Below are 18,332 nucleotides of genomic sequence, written 5' to 3' on the forward strand. Positions count from 1 at the left end.
TTTTCAAATGTGAGTGGGATCCCATAATTCCCCTCCCGTGGCGTCTACCCTCTTAGAAAAAAACTGAACCCCCTTGCTGTGGCCTGGAACCCTACTCGTGCTGTTGGCTATCTGCCCGAGACTGTGTGGTCCAGGGACAGGGACTTCATCTGTCTTGCCCCCTGTTGTGCCCGCCACTTCATACACAGGGCCGGGCACACAGCAGGTGCTCGGTACGCACAAGCCAGTGGGTGGAGAGATGGGGGGCGGTGGGAGGGTGAGGGGATGGAGGAGGGAAGGGTGGTGAGCAGGAGGGAGGGGCAGGGGGAGGGGCGGGCAGGCACACCTGTCCTCGCAGCATCTGGAGGTTGCTGCCCGACTGGGTGGGCTCCTCCTCCAGCCATCCCTTCGGGGGCCGCGTCTGCCGCAGCAGCACGATGTAAGCTCCGAACACGTCGGCCTTGACGTTCTCCTCGCGTTCCCTGAAGCGGCGGATGAGCACGGGCGCCAGGGTGCAGTGGAAGTTGGTCAGGAGGTCGGGCCGAGAGCTGATCAGAGCCGCCAGGCACTTGGCCGCTGCCCGGCGCACCTTCCAGCTCATGTCATCATCGTCGCTGTACTCGTCCTCGCTCTCTGGGGAGGGAACCGGACACCCATGGAGCCCTGCGCACCACCCAGGGCGGTCTCCCAGGACGGAGGGGTGAGAAGTGAGGGAGCAGTGAGGAGGGCTCCGCCGGGGCCCCACCTTTCCATGGTCACTACCCGTTAATGAACACCTGCCCTGTGCTAGGGGTGGCGTCAAGCAGGGAACCAGCTGGAGGTAGGCCAGCGTCCTCCCGCTGCCTCCAGACTCCTGGTTGTATTGACTACACCAGGGAAAAACTGACTCCCAAGCTTCCAGTGAGGATTTAGGGAATCCATTTGGGGCACAAGACCCAAACTTTGGTTTCAGCACTGGCTGCGTGATGTTTCATTTACTGGGATTTCAGAAGGGAAAGGTGATAGCTCCCCTGCCCCAGACAGAGTCCTGATTCCAGCTTCCAAGCAGGACTAACAATTAAGGAAAAGCTGTGTTTGTGTGGCTCTCCACTCTCCAAGCTCCCCCAAGAGATCAGAGCTCAAGTCTTCACCATGCCTCAGGAATGAAGGTGTCTTGAGCCCCCTTTTATAGATGATACATGTAAGGCTCAGAGAGGGCGAAGACTCTCCTGAGAACACACAGCTAGAAACAGCAGAGATGAATGAGGCCCACAGAGCCAACTCATACATCTGGGAGACACGCATGAGGCTCAGAGGGGGATGGTCCTCCCTAGGGACACCCCCAGGCACAGGCTCAAAGGCCAGCATATTCCTACCCACACTGCCCTGCAGAGAACTCAGACTCTCAGAGCACTGCATCTGGACAAGCCATAGTGGGCCAGATGGATGGTCCCCCAGATGTGTCTTGTCAGCTTAGCAGATGTGTCCCCTCTGATGGACCCTCGTTATCTCCACCCTATGTCACCCATGAAGAAACATCCAGAGCTCCCTGTTACTCACAAGAAAATGCCCAATCTCCTTGGCCGGGCATTTGAGCCCAAAATGCCTGTCCAATCTCATCTCCTACCACTGCATCTCGTTCTGAGTACCCATCAGGACCTAAGGCCTTCACCTCCATCAATGCCTCCAGGGCCCAGGGCCTTCCCTCTGAGTGACAGACAGACCCACAGGCACAGAAGGAAAGAAGCCATTGAGTCCATCCCCCATCCAGGTATCTCTCCCTGTCAGTGCCAATCATTCCACCACTAGAGCTTCACTCTGCTGGGTTAAAGCAATGGCTCTTGGAAGCCGTAACTAAAAAGGTACAGAGATGGCAGCACGAGGTGGGAGAGTCTGGCAAACATGGCTCCAAGTCCCAGCTACGACACTTCCTAGCTGTGTTATCTCAGGCAAATCTCTTCTCATTAAGTCTCAATCTTCTTGTCTGAAATATGGGGATGATAATAAATACCTCGTTTCCTAGGGTCATTATAAGGAACATGAAATAAGAGAGTACTCAGGGGACTTCCCTGCTAGTCCAGTGGTTAAGAATCCACCTTCCAAAGCGGGGGACGTGGATTTGATCCCTGGTCGAGGAACTAAGATCCCACATGCCGTGGGGCAACTAAGCCCGCGCACCACAACTAGAGAGAAGCCCGAGCGCCACAATGAAAGATCCTGCGTGTCGCAACTAAGACCTGACACAGCCAAAAATAAACAAATAAATATTTAAAAAGAAAATAGCACAGAGGACATCAGGAGATGCTCAATAAACAACAGCAATTACTACTATCTTGTGATCTGTGCAATCAGAGAGTGTGGGTACCACAGAGGATCCAGATTTCCAAGGGCAGGGCTGGAGCCTGAGGAAGAGCTGGGATCAGGATGGGGGCACCGGACGTGGCCCCGTCTTTGGCTGGGGGATTCCCGGGAAGGCTGCACCCATTTCCACCCACCAGCCCAAGGACAAGTTGGCCACTCACCCTGCTCACTGAACTCACTGTCCTCTGTCTCCATCTGCTCCTCTTCCCCGTCACTGTCATAGTTATAGTTGGGGTCGTGCTTTATGTACTGGAGGCAGAGGCTGGTCACGCTGGGCACGTGGGGGCCCATCTCCTTGGGGCACCTGTGGGGTGGGATGCGGGAGGCTCTGCTGGACCCAGGCAAGACGGGGTTGGGGATGGGGCCCAGTGGTGAGTCCTGAGACCTGACTGCTTTGAGGCCAGCATCCTGCCCCCACGCCATCCCCACCAACTTCTCAAAGAAACCCCAGGGCCCCCGTTTTCCAGCACCCCTGTTGCACCTACTTCCTCAGGAAGGCCTCGAATGCCTGGAGGCAGGACTCCCGAAGCTCATCATCATCCAGGTTGCAGAACTCCTCCACCAGGGGCACCAGTCGGTCCAGATGGGTCCCTGCAGGGCCAGGTGGGTCACTGAGGCAAGGTGAGATGAGGCCAGACCATCTCCAGGGCTCCCCCAGCCCACAGCATTCAGCCTGCGCCTGCACCTGCAGCCCTGGCCACTGCAAAGTTACTCAGAGGCTTCAGAGTCAAGCAGATGTGGGTTCTAGCCCTGACTCAGCACCCTATAAGCTATGGGACCTTGGGCACATCGCAACATTCTTTAACCTCAGACCACTCATCTTCACAGTAGGGATAACAACGCCTACCAGCCAGAGAGTTTGTCAAGATTAACAGTAAGATTCAGGTAAAGATCTCCACCCAGGTCCTGGCACGAAGCAGGCACTCAATAAGTAGCTTCTGTTGTTGAAACTATTACTCACGTTCTTGCCTGATTTCCTGCGCTAGGTTGTAAACCTGGGCAAGGAAAGTGGGGAGGCAGGCACTGCCCTTACAAACCAGGCAAGAGGGGCCCCCCCACTGCCCCCGGGGCTTTATACGGACTCTGCCCTAGCTTTTCTCCAGCCGTACCCTTCCCTACCCTGAACCTTTCCGGTCCTGTGCAGTTCTCTTGCCCAGGTCCATGCTCCCGAGGGTGGCTGCTGTTTGGGGGGGATGTGGACAGAGTATGGACTGCAGGCTGGGGCCTCCATGTGCGCTTTTAAGGTCCCCTGCAGTGAGCGAGCCAGAGGGGAGGGAGGGCAGACCGTGGCCACTCTACTTACACTGCCCTGTTCTAGCCCGAACTAACTCCAAGGTGTTTGAGAATAAATTCAAAACTGATTGCAGGATTCCATTTCTACAAAACTCATCTCTGGTGACAGAAAGCAGGTCAGTGGTTGCCTAGGGTGGGGCAGAGGGTAGATGGACTGCAAAGAGGCACAAGGAAACTTTTGGGGGTGATGGAAATGTGCATCTTGATTGCGGTGGTAGTTTCACAAGTGCGCGAAAAGGTCAAAACACACTCAATTGTACACTTTAAGTAGTGCGGTTTATTGTACATACATCATCCCTTTGGAGGCATGACTTATAATTACCCTCGCGAGCCTCTGGGTAGGGCTCAGAAGCAGGTTGAGCTCAGGGCCCACCTGGCTGCCTCTCGAGCCCTCTTCCTCTTCAGGCGCTTCAGCACCGCCACCGACCCTCCCCACCTCAACCACACCCCCTAACCAGAGGTGGCTCACCCGGGCCCCACCCCCTCAGCCCAGGTCCCGCCCCTCTCCCGGGATCCCGGTAGTCGGCCCCGCCCCCTTACGTGGGGCCCCGCCCCCTTACCGAGCCGGTGGCCTGCCTGGCGGCCAACGCTGCCCAGGCACTGGATCAGGGTGCGGATCGCCGCGGGGCTCGCGGGCGCACGTGGGCCAGGCAGCCGGTCCAGCAGGTGGTCAGCAAGCTCGACGAAGAGGTCGGTGCTGCAGGCGGCCGCCAGATGGCCGAGCGCCCCAACGGCCCGCTTGCGCACGGCCAGGCGCGGACTGCTCAGCTGCGGCAGCAGACAGTGCAGGAGGCTGGCGTGGAAGGCGCCCAGCGGGGCGCCCAGCCTGGGGAGCCGGAAGGAAGGGGTGTCGGGCGAGGCCCACCCGGCGGGCAGCCTGGGCCAGGCACTTCCCCTCTCCCCATGGGTGCCTGGCCGCCTCCCCCATTATGACAACCCAAGGACCCTCACCCTCCCCATCACTGAGGCCAGAGTGATCTAAAGTGTGCCTCGGGCTTCCCTGGTGGCGCAGTGGTTTAGAGTCCACCTGCCAATGCAGCGGACACGGGTTCGTGCCCCGGTCCGGGAAGATCCCACATGCCGCGGAGCGGCTGGGCCCGTGAGCCATGGCCGCTGAGCCTGCGCGTCCGGAACCTGTGCTCCGCAGCGGGAGAGGCCACAACAGTGAGAGGCCTGCGTACCGCAAAAAAATAAATAAATAAAAAAGTGTGCCTCTGCCTAACTCCTTCAGTGGCTCCCCAATGCCCTTTAGATAAGCTGAGCTCCGGGCTCAAGGCAAGAGGGAACACCAGAGAATGGTTTGAATGGTTTCTGCACAGATAGAACGCAGCCCCTGCAGCAGCTTCTGTCCCACCTTCAAACCAGGCCTGTGCTTTTCCTGTCCCATATGTGTCCTGAAACCTTTTCTTCTCTCACTCTACACCAACACATTGACCTCACCCTCCCATATCTCTCTGTCCAGCCCAGACCTCTCTCCTGGGTTTCATTTATTTATGTGTTCACCTACTATGTGACAGGGCCTGGGCTGGAAACTCAGGAGAGCAAGACGGACTCTGGCCCTCAGTCCTGCCCTATGGAGTTTTCGGTTGAGTGGGTACCTCCCAGGCACCTCAAATTCAACATGTTCCAAACGGAAACCATCACGCCCACCCCGACATTGCTCCTGGAGCGCACCTACACGGCCAGTGGCCCTGTGTCTGTGCCCACAGTTAGGAAAGCCAGACCCCTGGGTGTCAGCCTTGAGTCTTTGCCTCTCATCCACTCCAAGCACTGTGGAGTCCACCTCCTAAATACAACCTGAATTCACCTGCCTGCAGAAGCCTTCTAAGCAGTTTCCCTGCCCATTCAACCCCCTCCCATCTTCCGTGCACTCTGCACATAGAAAGATCAGTCTAAAACACACAAATACACCCAGGGCATTCCTCATGCCTGCCGAGAACCCCTCCGTGAGCCCCTCACACTTTCAGTAGAATCTTTAGTCAACTGCCCCACCTTCCCAGCCCTTATCTCTCCACACCAGCCCCTCCTCATGACACCCCATGACTGCCTTACACAACCCCCAGGACCTCATGTCTCTCTGGTCTTTGCCCTCTGGGCCAAAGGCAGGTCCCCCATACGGGGTCCCCCTTAGGCTCACCCACGCCTGGCCAAGTCCTGCCCACCCTTGAAGGCTCAGCTGGCTGGACCCTCTCTAGGAAGGTTCCCCATCCCCCAGCTGGGTTAAGGGCTCCTCCTCTGAGCTCCTACGGGCCCTGCTCTTAGCCGTATTGTTGTTCTTACTCCATTCACAGATTTATGTGCCTGTGAGCTTTTCCTTAGGGGCCGCCAAGACCCAGCCAACTCCATATTCCCAGAACTAGTCCAGCACCTGACATTTTTCCAGTAGGTGCTCAAATCTTGAGAGGCTGAATGAATGAATGCTTTAAAAATGTGCAGTGCAATTTAAAACCAAGGCCCAGCTACACTAATCCAAGAGAAGAAAAAAAGAGAAAGAAGGGCCGAGGGAGAGGATGAACACACGTGGGCTCCAGCTATGGAGAGACCTGAATTCAACACCTAGGTTCTGCCATTTATTGACTGTGCCTGCAGACAGGCCACATCACCTCTCAGAGCCCAGAAAATGGTGACAAACGAGTTCTCCTGGGACACTGCTGGTACGATTAAAGAGCCCTAGCACAGGGACTGGCGGACAGTAAGTGCTGGCTCTGTGACTTTGAGACCCTCCCTGTCCCCGTCCTCCTTGCCCAGGGTGGCCTCCCGCACCTGCTCAGCATGTCAGAGAGGATGTCCAGGGCTTCCAGCTGCACAGCCACGTCCTCCTGCTGGGCGATGGCACTGGTGAGCTGGCCTGTGATCTTCCGGCACACACTAGTGGCCAGGCCAGAGCCTGCACAGAGCACAAGGTGGGTGCGGTGAGGCCCAGGGCTGGCCTCCACCTGTGGTCGGCCTTTGCTCTGGTTGTGTTCCTGAGCCCACATCCCTCAAATCCTGCTGACCAGGGAAGCCAGGGGTGGCGTGGTCCAAGGTTTGACGCAGAGTCAGATGGAACTAAAGGAGACAGCTGGGGAGCTAAAGAACCAAGGGCGGACCTGCTGGCTGGCTCACCCCACACCTGACCCCTTTGCCCTCTGCCTTCCCATGGGGAGGTGGGAAAAGTTAAGCACTTCTTTCCTAGACTCCTTTGCTGCTTGGAGAGGCCAGGTGACCATGTTCTGGCCATTGAGATACAGGTCAAAGTCTTCTGGGGAGACACGTGCTTTTCTTATAAAGGGCAAGAGACATGGGTAGAGACTTCAGCCCTGTCCTAAATGAGCTTCTGAATGGCTGTAAAAATGGAGTGGCTGATCCCTTCAGAGTTATGTGAGAAAAGTAACCCCCTACTTCTTCAAGCTGCCATTAGTTAGACTTCGTTACTTGCAGCTAAAAGCATCCCTGAAACAGAGCCATGAAGTTTAACAGATCTGGGTCTGAATTCTCTGCCACTTATTAGCTTGCTGACCTTGGGTAAGTCCTTTCACCTCGCTGAGCTTCAGCTTCTTCAATCATAAACCAGGACAAATAGCAATAGCACCGAGTCCCTAAGACCTGAGTACCTGTGGCTGCAGGGGGGAGCTCCGACAGGACGGTCTTGAGGCCGATGCCAGCGACGTCTCGGAGCTGCTCCTTGTCTGACCGCATGTTGGCACAGAGGGCATCCACGATGGTCTCCACCTGGTACTCCTTCACTTTGCCCACCAGAGGACCCAGGCTGAGTATGGAGGGAGGGAGGGAGGAGGTCCAAAAGCCCAGGCTCAGCTCGAGTCGGGCTACCCCTTACATCCCCTCATGTCTGTGGGGCCACATGTGCTGAGGAAAAGGCCCCAGATCAACAGGGGACTTCCTATTTTGCCAGAAAGAAAGGTACCGTCTGGGTATGCCGACATCATTCCTGGCACCTCCCAAACCTGCATCTCCTCTTGGGTTTTACATCTCAGTATATGGCCAAACCATCGAACCCGGCAACCTCAGCTGGAAACCAAGGAATGCCCAAGAGTAGGGTTCTCAAACTTGCGCGTGTATCAGAATCCCCTAGAGGACTTGTTAAAACACAGATTGTGGGACTTCCCTGGTGGCACAGTGGTTAAGAATCCGCCTGCCAATGCAGGGGACACGGGTTCGAGCCCTGGTCCGGGAAGATCCCACATGCCGCAGAGCAACTAAGCCCATGCGCCACAACTACCGAGCCTGCGCTCTAGAGCCTGCGAGCCACAACTACTGAGCCCGCGCTCCACAACAAGAGAAGCTACTGCAATGAGAAGCTCAAGCACTGCAAACGAAGAGTAGCCCCTGCTCGCCACAGCTAGAAAAAAAAGCCCACATGAAGCAACGAAGACCCAACGTAACCAAAAAAAAAAAAAAAAAAACACACACACACAACACAGATTGTTGGGCCCCACCCCAGCTTTTCAGACTTAAGGGGTCTAGATGGGGCTTGAGAATTTACATTTCTAGCAAGTTCGCAGTAGATGCTGACGGTCCAGGGACCACACTTTGAGAACCTGCCTTAGAGGCTTGCTTCTCCTAGTGTGGTCACAGATCAGCATCACCAGCACTACCTGGAGATGCAGAGATGCAGCAGCTCAGGTCCTACCCGACAGCTACCGAACTAGAATCTGTGCGTCAACAAAACCCCCAGGTGATTCGAATGCACGTGAAAGTTTAAAAACTGCACCGCACTGCTTCTCAGCCTTAAGTGGGCATTGCCATCACCTGGGGCCTTTTAAGAACTTGTTACCCAGGTGCCAGCCCCAGAGTGTCTCAGTTAATTGGTTTCAGGTGTGGCCTGGAGCTGGGGATTTTTTTTTTTTTAATTCCCCAGGTGATTCTAACATGCAGTCAAGGCTGAGAACCTCTGACCTAAAAGAGTGGTTCTCAGATGACAGTGCGCATTAGAATGCAGATTCCCGGGTGCTATATCCTCACCTGCCCGCCCCAGCCCACTCCTGAATTAGAATCCCTGGGTGGGGAGCACACAGTTTAAACAAGGGTCCCAGGTGGCCGCAGTGCACACCACTTTGCAAACTCTTGACTTCTTTCTCTAAGTAATCACAGGTCTTTCCACTCTACCTTCTATAGCACTGGTTCTCAGTAGGGGTGATTCTGCCCTGAGGGGCGTTTTGGATATTTACTGGGGGGGGCCTTCTATTAGTTATGTTCATCACAACTAATGAGATGGCACTTCTGCCTTTTATTGAGGGAAGGGGGGGTTGGGGTGGGGGGGTCGGGGATAATAGAAAGACAATATTGCAAAACCATGTTCCATGTCCTGCTGGAGTTTCTAACATCCCACTGGGCATTCACACAGGTAAAAAGCCTTTCTATAATTATCTGAGTCCAAAACCTAATTTCATTTTACATATAAACACAAAGTACTTTTCTGCACTATTTTAATATATTAAAATATTAATATTTTAATATACTCTAAAATTTCCAAAAATGTAGTTATCAGGTAACTCGAAGGAAGACTGTACTTTATTTTCCTGGGAAACTTTACCGGGACACGGTCACCATTTCAGAAAATCTCGTAAGATCAATGCTGCCTGTGCTGAGTTCCCAACATCCACACCTGTCTCCACCTGCTTCCTGCCTTGGCAAGCCTACCTCAGGTGCAGGCTTCTCACGACTTCATTACACGTCTACCGTCAACGTGCCTGAGCATTTACACAGTGAAAGACACACTATTTTACCATCAACAACGTTCCTCCTATTTGTCCTTTATGCTCCGGTTTAAGGCATTATATAAGCTGTTTTGTAATCATGTGTAAAGGCAGATTCTATTATGCATGAATTTCATTTCGTGCTAAGAAAAGAGTATTTCAGACCACGTGTTATAAAAAGGGGTTTTGCTTCTGCTAGTAGGAAACCAGTCCACCTGATCTCAATTCCACCGTTAGAGGGATGCTCCCAGACCACAAAGCTGAGCACGTCTTGTTCCTGCATGAAACTCTTTACTGAATTCCTATGCTCTTGGGATCAAGTTGAAATTCACTACCCACCCAGAACACCTGGATCCAGCCCACAGAGTACTGTTTGAGAGGCAGTGCCCCAATTCTGTTGACCCTCGCCATTCCTCAGTCCCCTGCTTACCCCGCCACACACACACATGCCCTGCACATACCCCATCTTGCTTTTTCAGCTCTGGGGGTAACTGGCAAAGCTCTCAGAACGACACCTCATGAGGCCTATGGCAAATGTGCCCATCCCCGCCGCGTTCTTTCACCCCCACCACTCCTGTGCATGCCAGCCTGACCTTCCAGCTGCCAACTCCTGCATCTGTGCCTGAGGGCTTTCTCTGGCTGGAGATGCCAAGGAATGCATAACGCTCCACCTACCCCAGGAGCAGCCCTCAACCAAGGAAAGCTGGCAGGTGCGAACACTCCAAGGTGCATGTCCTACACTGTGTGCCAGGCATCCCCAGCAGGGGTAAGCTCCACTCACCCACAGGAGAAACCTGCTTGATGCTTTATTGCGTTTCTTCCTTCCCTGCCTCACTTCTCTACCCCCCTACCTAGTTTCCTGGGATCTCTTTCCTAGTAAACTTACACTTGAATCCTTGCCACAGGGTGTACTTCTGGGGGAACCTACACCAAGTCACTGTCCAGCTCCACTGGGGCTCCAACAGTTGCTCAGCAATTCTTCTCTCAGAGGCTGTACCCCAAAGGGTCAGGGACCCTCCCATCACCACCAGGGTCGACACTCACCACTTGACCGCCAGGTTCTGCACCTCCCCGTTCTTGTCCTCCAGAAGCCTGAGAAGCATCTTTACCACCTTGCGTTCGCTGTCCTCATCCAGCTGGATGGAGTCCTTCTGCAGCTCTGACATCAGGTCACTGGTAGCCATGAACCTGGGCAGGGAGGACGGAGGATTGCTGAGCAGCTCCTGGGCCCCGGTGATATGGGCAGTACCTCAGAGTTCCCCAGAAGCGGACCTTGATACAAAGGGTCAGGGGCAGTCAAGGGCAATAGATTATCTGGGCTGTGGGCACAGTTGGGCTACCAAAAGGCAACGCGTGTGTGAGACACCGACTGGCCCAAGGTGGCAGACTCAGACACACAGCATCCCAGCTAAAGGCTTAGGACCTCCAAAGCACATGGCTCCTGCTTCTGCCATTTATGCAACTGTGAACTTGGGCAAGTTACTTCACCTCTCTGAGCCTTATTTAACCTGTCTGAAAAGTGGGGATGAGAACGGTACCTGCCTTGTGGGGCTGTATGGAAGATAAAAGAAGACAATGTATGGGGTGTGCTTAGCACACAGTGGGCACTCAGGAGGTGTCCCACCATGATTATAATGTCACGTCATTCGCGTCTCATTCGGGCTAGAAGGTCGAACACAAACCTTGCAACCGAGTCAGGTGTCAGCAGGAAGCCTCTCTACCTGACAGGTGGAGGAGGACGAGCCCCGTCCAGCCCACCTGACCTCAAAGAATCACTCAGCCCTGCCCTCACACCAGCGGGTCTCAAACCGTGGCCAGCATCAGAATCACCTGCAGGGCTTGCCAAGTGCTGCTGGGCCCCAGGGTTTCTGAATCAGAAAGTCTGAGCTGGGGCCCCAAATTATGCATTTCTAACAAGTTCCCAGATGAGGCTGAGGGGCGGGGACCACACTCTGAGAACGCCCCAGGCCAGGTTGACGGGCAACAGGCATATCTTAGACATAGATGGCAACGGCTGAGCAGTCCCCAGCCACAGCTCGCAGACCCAGGGTGGGCATCAGCGTCAAGGACCACCCACTCACAGCTGGGCAGATCCGTGTGGCCGGATGCCCTGTCCCCGGCATTTGAAATTGCAGTGGAGTCTGAGCTGGAAGGTCACGGAGAGCTGGGGCTGCCGTGGCAACATGGAGCACCATTCCTGCCAAGATCAGGAGGGGAGAGCAGTCTTAAACTGGCAGCCCTCGGCTGTGTCCACCTGGCAAATGTTCTTCGAAAATTTGAATTATTTATTGACATTTAAAAATTAGAAGAGTTGACATAAAAGTACTGATTTCCAGATTCTCTTGAAAACAGAATATTTGAATACAGCTGGGCCAACAGTCTCTGGTGACTATAACTGGCTCGAGGCAGTGGCGGCTGCCCGCTGTAGGTAGATGCACACTCCGCAGGTCAGCAGGTTCTCCCCAGGCCCACTGCAGCCGTTTACTGGCTCCTGCAGGCACTTGACAGCAGAGAGGAGAGATGCTGTGAAGTCCGCATCAGAGAGTGGCGGCCCCAAAGAAAGCGTCCAGCTTTTGCTCCCCAACCAGGCCTCTTCACACCAGCCTTGCTTTCTAGCTTGAGCGAGTCAACCAAGAACCCGCTCCCCCTGCCCCACCAAGCCTGCTATGGCAAAATCGGTCACAGTGGGATTCCAGCCTCATCTCTGCAGGCTCAGACCTGCTGCTGGATGTCACAGTGGCCCCTAGGGCCCCTTAGGCAGGAGGGCACTTGTCGGTGTCACAGCTGTTTATTTTTAACAGCTGGGATAAGCCTCAAGCCTGAGAGAAGAAAGGAGGCTGGGCTGGAGGCAAGGAGGGGGTGGCAGGGCTGACCATGCCCACCTGTGGGCCTGGCCACCTCAGGACAAGCAGCCAAGGTAAGATGAAGGATGAGGTTTGGATCTGAGCCAGGACAAGGCCAGGGGTAGCCACACGCACTCCTAAGTCTGTCCTGCTGAAGGGATGTTCAGAGAAGGCAGGCAGGGCCTTGAAGCTGAGTTTCTGCTGCAGTCCATGGAGACCCAGCTCAGCCTGGCAACCCAAGGGATGGACTCCTTTGCCCAAGATGGGCCTCCTGTCTCTCTCTTTCTTCTCCACCTACTGAACTCCCATTCACCTGTCAAGGGCCCAGCTCAAAATGTCCTAGTCTCAGGGAAGACTCCTCTCATCACCCTGCCCTATCCTCCACCCACAATCTCTAAGCACACTTGGTCCCCCTGGATAGGACCCTCTCAGATACTCTGCACCCCTCTATTATAGCATCTCTCACACTGCACTTGGTCACCAGTGTCTCCCCTGTTGAACTGTGAACTCACAGAGGCCTGTCAGTTCATCTCTGGGACTCCAGGCCCAGCAAACAGGTCCAAAGAGGCCCTGAGGGGGCAGGGTAAGGGCAGAAGGGGAAGGAGGGTTAGGACCAGCCCCTAACAGGGCTCAGAGCCAACCAGCTGTGTGGAAATCCAAACTCAGAAACTAATCCTTCTGAAATACTCCCCAGCACTTCTGACACCCCAGAGTTCCTGCAAACACAGCTCTCACATATATGTGTATATGTGTGTGGCGGTCGTAAAGGGGGCGTATACAGGAAAGGGTATCATTTGGTAGATAAGAGTGTGGGCACCGAAGTTTGGCTTTAAGTTAATATACTGGCCATATACTTATCACCTGGGTGACCTTGAACAACTGACTCCTCTCTCAGCCTCAATTTTTCCATTTATAAAATGGGAATTTTCTTTGCCCCACTTTATAACACCTTTGGAAAGTTTTACTAGGACAAGCAGCTTTTGGCATGAGGCAGATGAGGCAACTAGGCTCAGAGAGGTTGCATGAACCACCCAGTATCACACAGCAAGTTGGGAAAAGAAGCACACTGGTCAGGTCTCCTGGCTCCTCAACCAATACTACTATGTTTTCAATAAATGATGTAGGAATTCCTGCAAGACCCCTCAATTTACCCATTTCACTGTTGAAGTCTGAGTGGGAGTAGAGCAGCCGCCTGCCCACAGAGTGGGGGCGCAGAACAACAGGGATCGAAGGCTTCCTCCACCTGCCTGGGACCCCCACCTGCAGTCACCGTCCACCTCCAGGAGCTAGAGGACACAGTCTCAGTTTCATTCCAGAGAAACCCTAGAGGCAACTCAACTGAAATACTCGGCCACATGGGTGCCTGGACAGCTGGTCAGGCCCCCTGGTATTTGGACTTTAAAAATAGATATCATCCTCATATGCTTGGGGTGGTTTTAAGTGTTCTCAGGGCCGCTGGCAGAGCAGACTGGAAGGGCTTCTCAGGCTCCAGTTGGCAGGGCCAATTCCCTCTCCTGGAGCCTGGACCTGAGGGCCTAGTCAGTGGTGCAAATCCCCTCGGTGACTGGCCGGCTGTGTGACCTCGGGCAAGTCACTTCACCTCTCCAAGCCTCTAAGGAACAGGAAGAACGATCACTACCACCCAGGCAGACAGGAAGACTGAATGAGATTACACTGGACAGCAGGGAGCCTGGGACACAGAAAACATTCACTGAGCATCACCTGTGTACCCAGAACATGCTCTGGACACAAAAGGAGACTGCACAGTCCAGAGGTCCAGGAGCTCTGGGTCTCCCAGGCTTAAAAAGTTATGCAGCAGAAATATGGGCCGGGGGAGGTGCCTAACCCTGCCTGGGTATCAGGAGGCATCCCAAAGAGGTGACAACTGAGTAGCAGCTAGCCTGGTGAAGGGGGGAAATGACGAGGCAGACAAAGAACTTCCAGGTAAAGGCCCAGACAGGGGAGGGGACTGGCAGATTTCTGATGTGCCCAAAATCACAACAGTGTCAATCTATTAAGCGCTTACCTGGTGCCAGACACTAATCTAAGCATCCCGCATGTATTAACTCATTTCATCTTCACACCAACCCTCTAGGTGGGTTCTGTTATTACCCTCATTTCACAGAAACAGAAGCTGAGGCTCAGAGGGGTTAAGCAGCTTATCCACAGTCACACAACCAGTAAGTGGCCGGAGGCAGGATCTGAACCCAGGACTGTGGCTCAGAGGCTCTACTAAAGCGGGGCCTCTTGAGCGGTGCTGAGGAATAAACTGCCGAAGGCAGGGGTCAGACCAGGAGGGCAGGGCCTGGGTATCCTTAGCTGTCAGGGGGCCTTGCTGAGATCTCATCCTCTGTGTTAGACTGGCCTGGCTGTGCACCTCGATTCTCCACTTCCTAGCTTTGTGACTGCACCTGGGCCCTTCTCGCCTCTGAGCCTCACTCTTCTTATCTGTAAAATGGGGGGGGGGAGTAAAGTGACAGAATGTTCAACGGTCTATATTCTCTCTGAGGACTCCTTACAGCACAGAACTGGCTGTGTGGTTATGGACCAGTCCTTTTCCCTCTCTGGGCCTCAGTTTCCCCTGAGGAGGAGGGGACTGGGCCAGAAAGGGAGTGGCCCACAAAACCTATAAGCCCCCACCAGAACCATCACCTACCTCTGTCCGCTAAGCCACTCAGCCCAGCCCCCTCCCTCAGCTGGTGTCAGAGCAAACCCGGGAGGCGGGGAAAGAGTACCCCTATGACGTGCGGGGAGGAGGCGTGGGGTGATGTTGAGAAGAGTGCAGAGCTGAGGGTACGAGTGAAAAAGTCAGCACTGGGTTTGTAGTCCTGGGAGGGGAGCGAGTTTCAATGCGGAGAAAAAGAGGCAGGCGCTGGGTTCCCCAAGGAGAGGCCGAGGGTTTCAGTGGGGGTTGAAGAGGAGGGCCAGGGCCCATCAAATGCGGGGAGAGATGCGGGCTGGGCATAAGCGGAGAGAGGAGAGGCAGAGGAAGCGTGCAGAGGGGCAAGCTGCGGCTCAGACGCGGGACGGCAGGCAGGGGCTGAAGTTTGCACGGTGGGAGACGCAGCTGGGCTGGAGTCCCGGAGAGGACAGGGCAAGCAATCCGCGGAGAACTCAGCCCGAGCTTCCGCCGGGCGCAGAGGCGGGGAGGGGGCGTCTCGGGGGCAGGAGTGGAGCCCGCTGCGAGGAGCAGAGATGGTGGCTGCAGGGTCCCGGGGGAGGGCCGGCGCTCCGGGAGGGGAAGGCCGGGGGTTCAGGGCGGGGCGGAGAGGCGGGGGCCGGGCAGCGGGCGCACCTGAAGTCCTTGTCGCTGGACGTCATCTTCTCCAAGAGGCTAGAGATGTGGAAGGCGGCGGTGCTCATGGTGGCTGCGCCGCGGGGCCGCCGACGGGAAGGAATATGGCGGCGCGGCCCCCTCCCCCGCCGCACGCGGGCTGTGCTCAGCTAACAGAAATAGCCGCCCCCGCCCCGCCCCGCCCCGCCCCGCGGCGCAGCGCTCGCCTCTGCCTTGGCCGCCGCTGCGGGAGGCGGGAGGCGGGAGGCGGGAGGCGGTTGGCGGGAGGCGGGAGGCGGGAGGCGGTTGGCGGGAGGGGCCCGCCAGTAGCTCTGTGGTCTCGGCTTGGCGCCAGCCCTGCAGACGGCCCATCACCGGCTTGCACACTCCCACAGACGTGAAGCTCACCACCTATCACCGGACAGCCTCTCCCTATGATTCCTGTGGGCCTCAACCCTGCTCGCGACACACAGGCATGGTAACAGAGAGTCTCAGGTTCGAACCCCACCTCCGTCAGTTCTGCTGCTGTGAGGCCTTAGCCAAGTTACTTGACCTCTGTAAGCCTCAGCTTTCTCATCTGTAGGCATTCAAGGAACAGGAGCTGCTATTGTAGGTCAAGCCAACCAAAGCACTTCCACCCCCACCCTGCTCCGCATGCGGTCCACCCCAAAGCCAGACAGGATATGGAGTGTACCCTATCGCCCCAGGCCTCCTGCCTGCCACCTCCAACCCTCAGGACATCACGGCCAGTTTCCTCATTTTATAGCTACACAGCTGAGGCCCAGAGAGGCAAAGGGACTTGCTGCAGGTCACACGGCCAGTGAATCTGGGATGGAATCAGGACTGACCCCAGACTGGGCAACAGTTCTTACCCAGAATGAAGCTGTGCACAGTTTCTCCCCAGGTAGGTACAAGCTCAGGGTGGGAGAATCTGTAGGAGGACGAGGAGAGTGGCAGAACTTCTCCAAACAGCCAGGAGGCAGCTGGCTCTTGGGAAAGTGAGTCGCATGTGCAAGACAACCCTGGGTTCAAATCCCTGCCAGGCTGCTTCCTGGCTGTGTGGACTTGGGATAATGACACAACCTCTCTGAGCTATGTTCTTCTCACCCATAAGATAGGGATAAAATTAATCTTTATTTTATAACACACTTCTTGGGTACCAGTTATTATGGGTTCCTGGGCTCTAGAGTAGCACTGTCCAACAGAACTTTCTGCAATGTTGGAGATTTTATACATCTGCACTGTCCATTATGGTGACCATCAGTCACATGTGGCTATGGAGCACTTGAAATGTGGCTTAAATTAAATGTGACTTAGTATGATTGAGGAATGGAATACTTATTTCTATTTACTTTTAATTAACTTTAAAGAGCCACCTACAGCTAGTGGCTACCATAGTGGACAGTGCGTTTCTGGACAGTAGGGACACAGCAGGGGACTAGACACACACAGCCTCTGCCCCTTGGGGACCATACATTCTAATAGAGGATGTGAGCATTAAGGAAGTAAGTGATTAGATAAGGAAAATAAGAGCTATACAGAAAACAAAAGAGGGTGAGAGCATAGAGAGTGCCTGGGTGTGAAGGGGCAACTTTAGCCATGTTACTCAGGGAGGGCCTTTTTTCAGGAAGAGACATTTGGGCTAAGGCCTGAACAGAGGAAAGGAGGCAGCTGGGCAAAGTTTTGCAGGAAGAGCTCCTCAGACAGAAAGAACAGCAAGTGCAAAGGTCCTGAGGTGCGAACAAGTATAGGAGGAAGTGAGGTCAGAGAGGTGGGCAGGAGCCAGATCATTTGCAGCCTTTCAGGCCAAGCTGAGGAGTTAGTTAGGATTTTATGTCAAATCTCTAGGGAGCCACTGAAGGGCATTAAGCAAGGAGGTGACATGATTGGTGTTTTGGAAAGACCCCTGTGACTGCTGAGCAGTCGTGCAGTCAAGTGTGATGGGGGCTGCCTGAGGGGAGTAGTGGTGAAGGTGGGAAGAAATGGACAGATTTGGGTATGTTACAGAAATAGAATAAATAATGACACAGCCACTCTAGAAAACAGTTTGGCAGTTTCTTATAAAGTATGCTTATCATATGACCCAGCAATTACACTCAGAGGTATTTATCCAAGAAAAATGAAAGCATACATTCACACTAATACTTGTACATAAATGTTCATAGCAGCTTTATTTATAATCACCAAAAACAGGTGGGATAAGGATTTGTAAAGACTTTTTTCCTGCAGAGTAGGCCTTTGTTATGGAGAACACTCTGGGTGTATTTCGCAGAGGTTACTCTTTGCCTCTCCTTCTCAGAACTCAGAGGGGAGCTCTCTTCATTATGAGAACTTAGTGAGGTGCCTGGAGGTAAAACCCACAAAAGTGTGGGGGGCTCCCTTAAGGCTGTGGCCCCAGGAGTTTCTCACTCTCCCGCTAGTTCCCAGTCAGCCTCCCTCAGTTTGTCAAAATTGCGGTAAAAGTGTTCCTACCAGCTTATGGCTCCGGTGGCTTTTGCTATAGGGAAGCAGATCTCAGCTGTAACTTTCTAGATTCTCCTGCCTCTTTAAATTTTGGGGTGGTGTTTGCCCTTCGACCTCACTTCTCAGTTGGGTCTAAGAAAAGTTGTTGATTTTCAGTTTGTTCAGCCTTTTCTTGTTGCAAGGATGGGAATGATGGCTTCCAAGCTCTTTGTGTGTTGGTGTTAAAACTGGAAGTCCTGTCCTCAATCGTGAAGTCTTCTTTATATGTGGTATATTTATATATGGTATATTTTGCAAACGTTTTATCCCAGTTTGTCAGTTGTCTTTGACTTTATGATGATTTTTGCCATGCAATTAAAAAATATGTTATTCTTCTGTATGGTAGGAGATATGGATCTAATTTTACTTTTTCCAAATGGTTACCCAGTTGCCTCGGCATCATTT

At 54.1% G+C, this 18,332-nt stretch overlaps 2 protein-coding genes across 3 annotated transcripts in view; one reads left to right on the forward strand and one right to left on the reverse strand.

The window, feature by feature from the left end:
• Nucleotides 1-15,598, reverse strand: part of CAND2 (cullin associated and neddylation dissociated 2 (putative)) — a 29,369-nt gene extending 13,771 nt beyond the window's left edge. Inside the window, exons 1-8 of one of the 2 annotated variants that reach the window (XM_030840745.3) lie at nt 15,447-15,597; nt 10,353-10,496; nt 7,206-7,360; nt 6,376-6,499; nt 4,173-4,438; nt 2,805-2,910; nt 2,481-2,623; nt 326-612 (exon numbers count right to left, since the gene is read on the reverse strand). In XM_030840745.3, the coding sequence (XP_030696605.1) occupies nt 326-612; nt 2,481-2,623; nt 2,805-2,910; nt 4,173-4,438; nt 6,376-6,499; nt 7,206-7,360; nt 10,353-10,496; nt 15,447-15,514 (1,293 nt within the window). In that variant the 5' untranslated portion in view covers nt 15,515-15,597. Of the gene's footprint in view, nt 1-325; nt 613-2,480; nt 2,624-2,804; nt 2,911-4,172; nt 4,439-6,375; nt 6,500-7,205; nt 7,361-10,352; nt 10,497-15,446 lie in introns of both variants that reach the window. The other variant, XM_060307152.2, reaches the window with a different exon arrangement.
• Nucleotides 15,599-16,256: 658 nt separating this feature from the next.
• TMEM40 (transmembrane protein 40) overlaps nt 16,257-18,332 on the forward strand; it is a 48,886-nt gene continuing 46,810 nt past the window's right edge. The window contains exon 1 of the mRNA XM_060308412.2: nt 16,257-16,329. The gene's annotated coding sequence lies outside the window, so the exon portion shown is untranslated. The remainder of the gene's footprint in view (nt 16,330-18,332) is intronic.

The sequence above is a fragment of the Globicephala melas genome, chromosome 11, assembly GCF_963455315.2.
Source record: "Globicephala melas chromosome 11, mGloMel1.2, whole genome shotgun sequence".
Classification (NCBI taxonomy): domain Eukaryota; kingdom Metazoa; phylum Chordata; class Mammalia; order Artiodactyla; family Delphinidae; genus Globicephala; species Globicephala melas.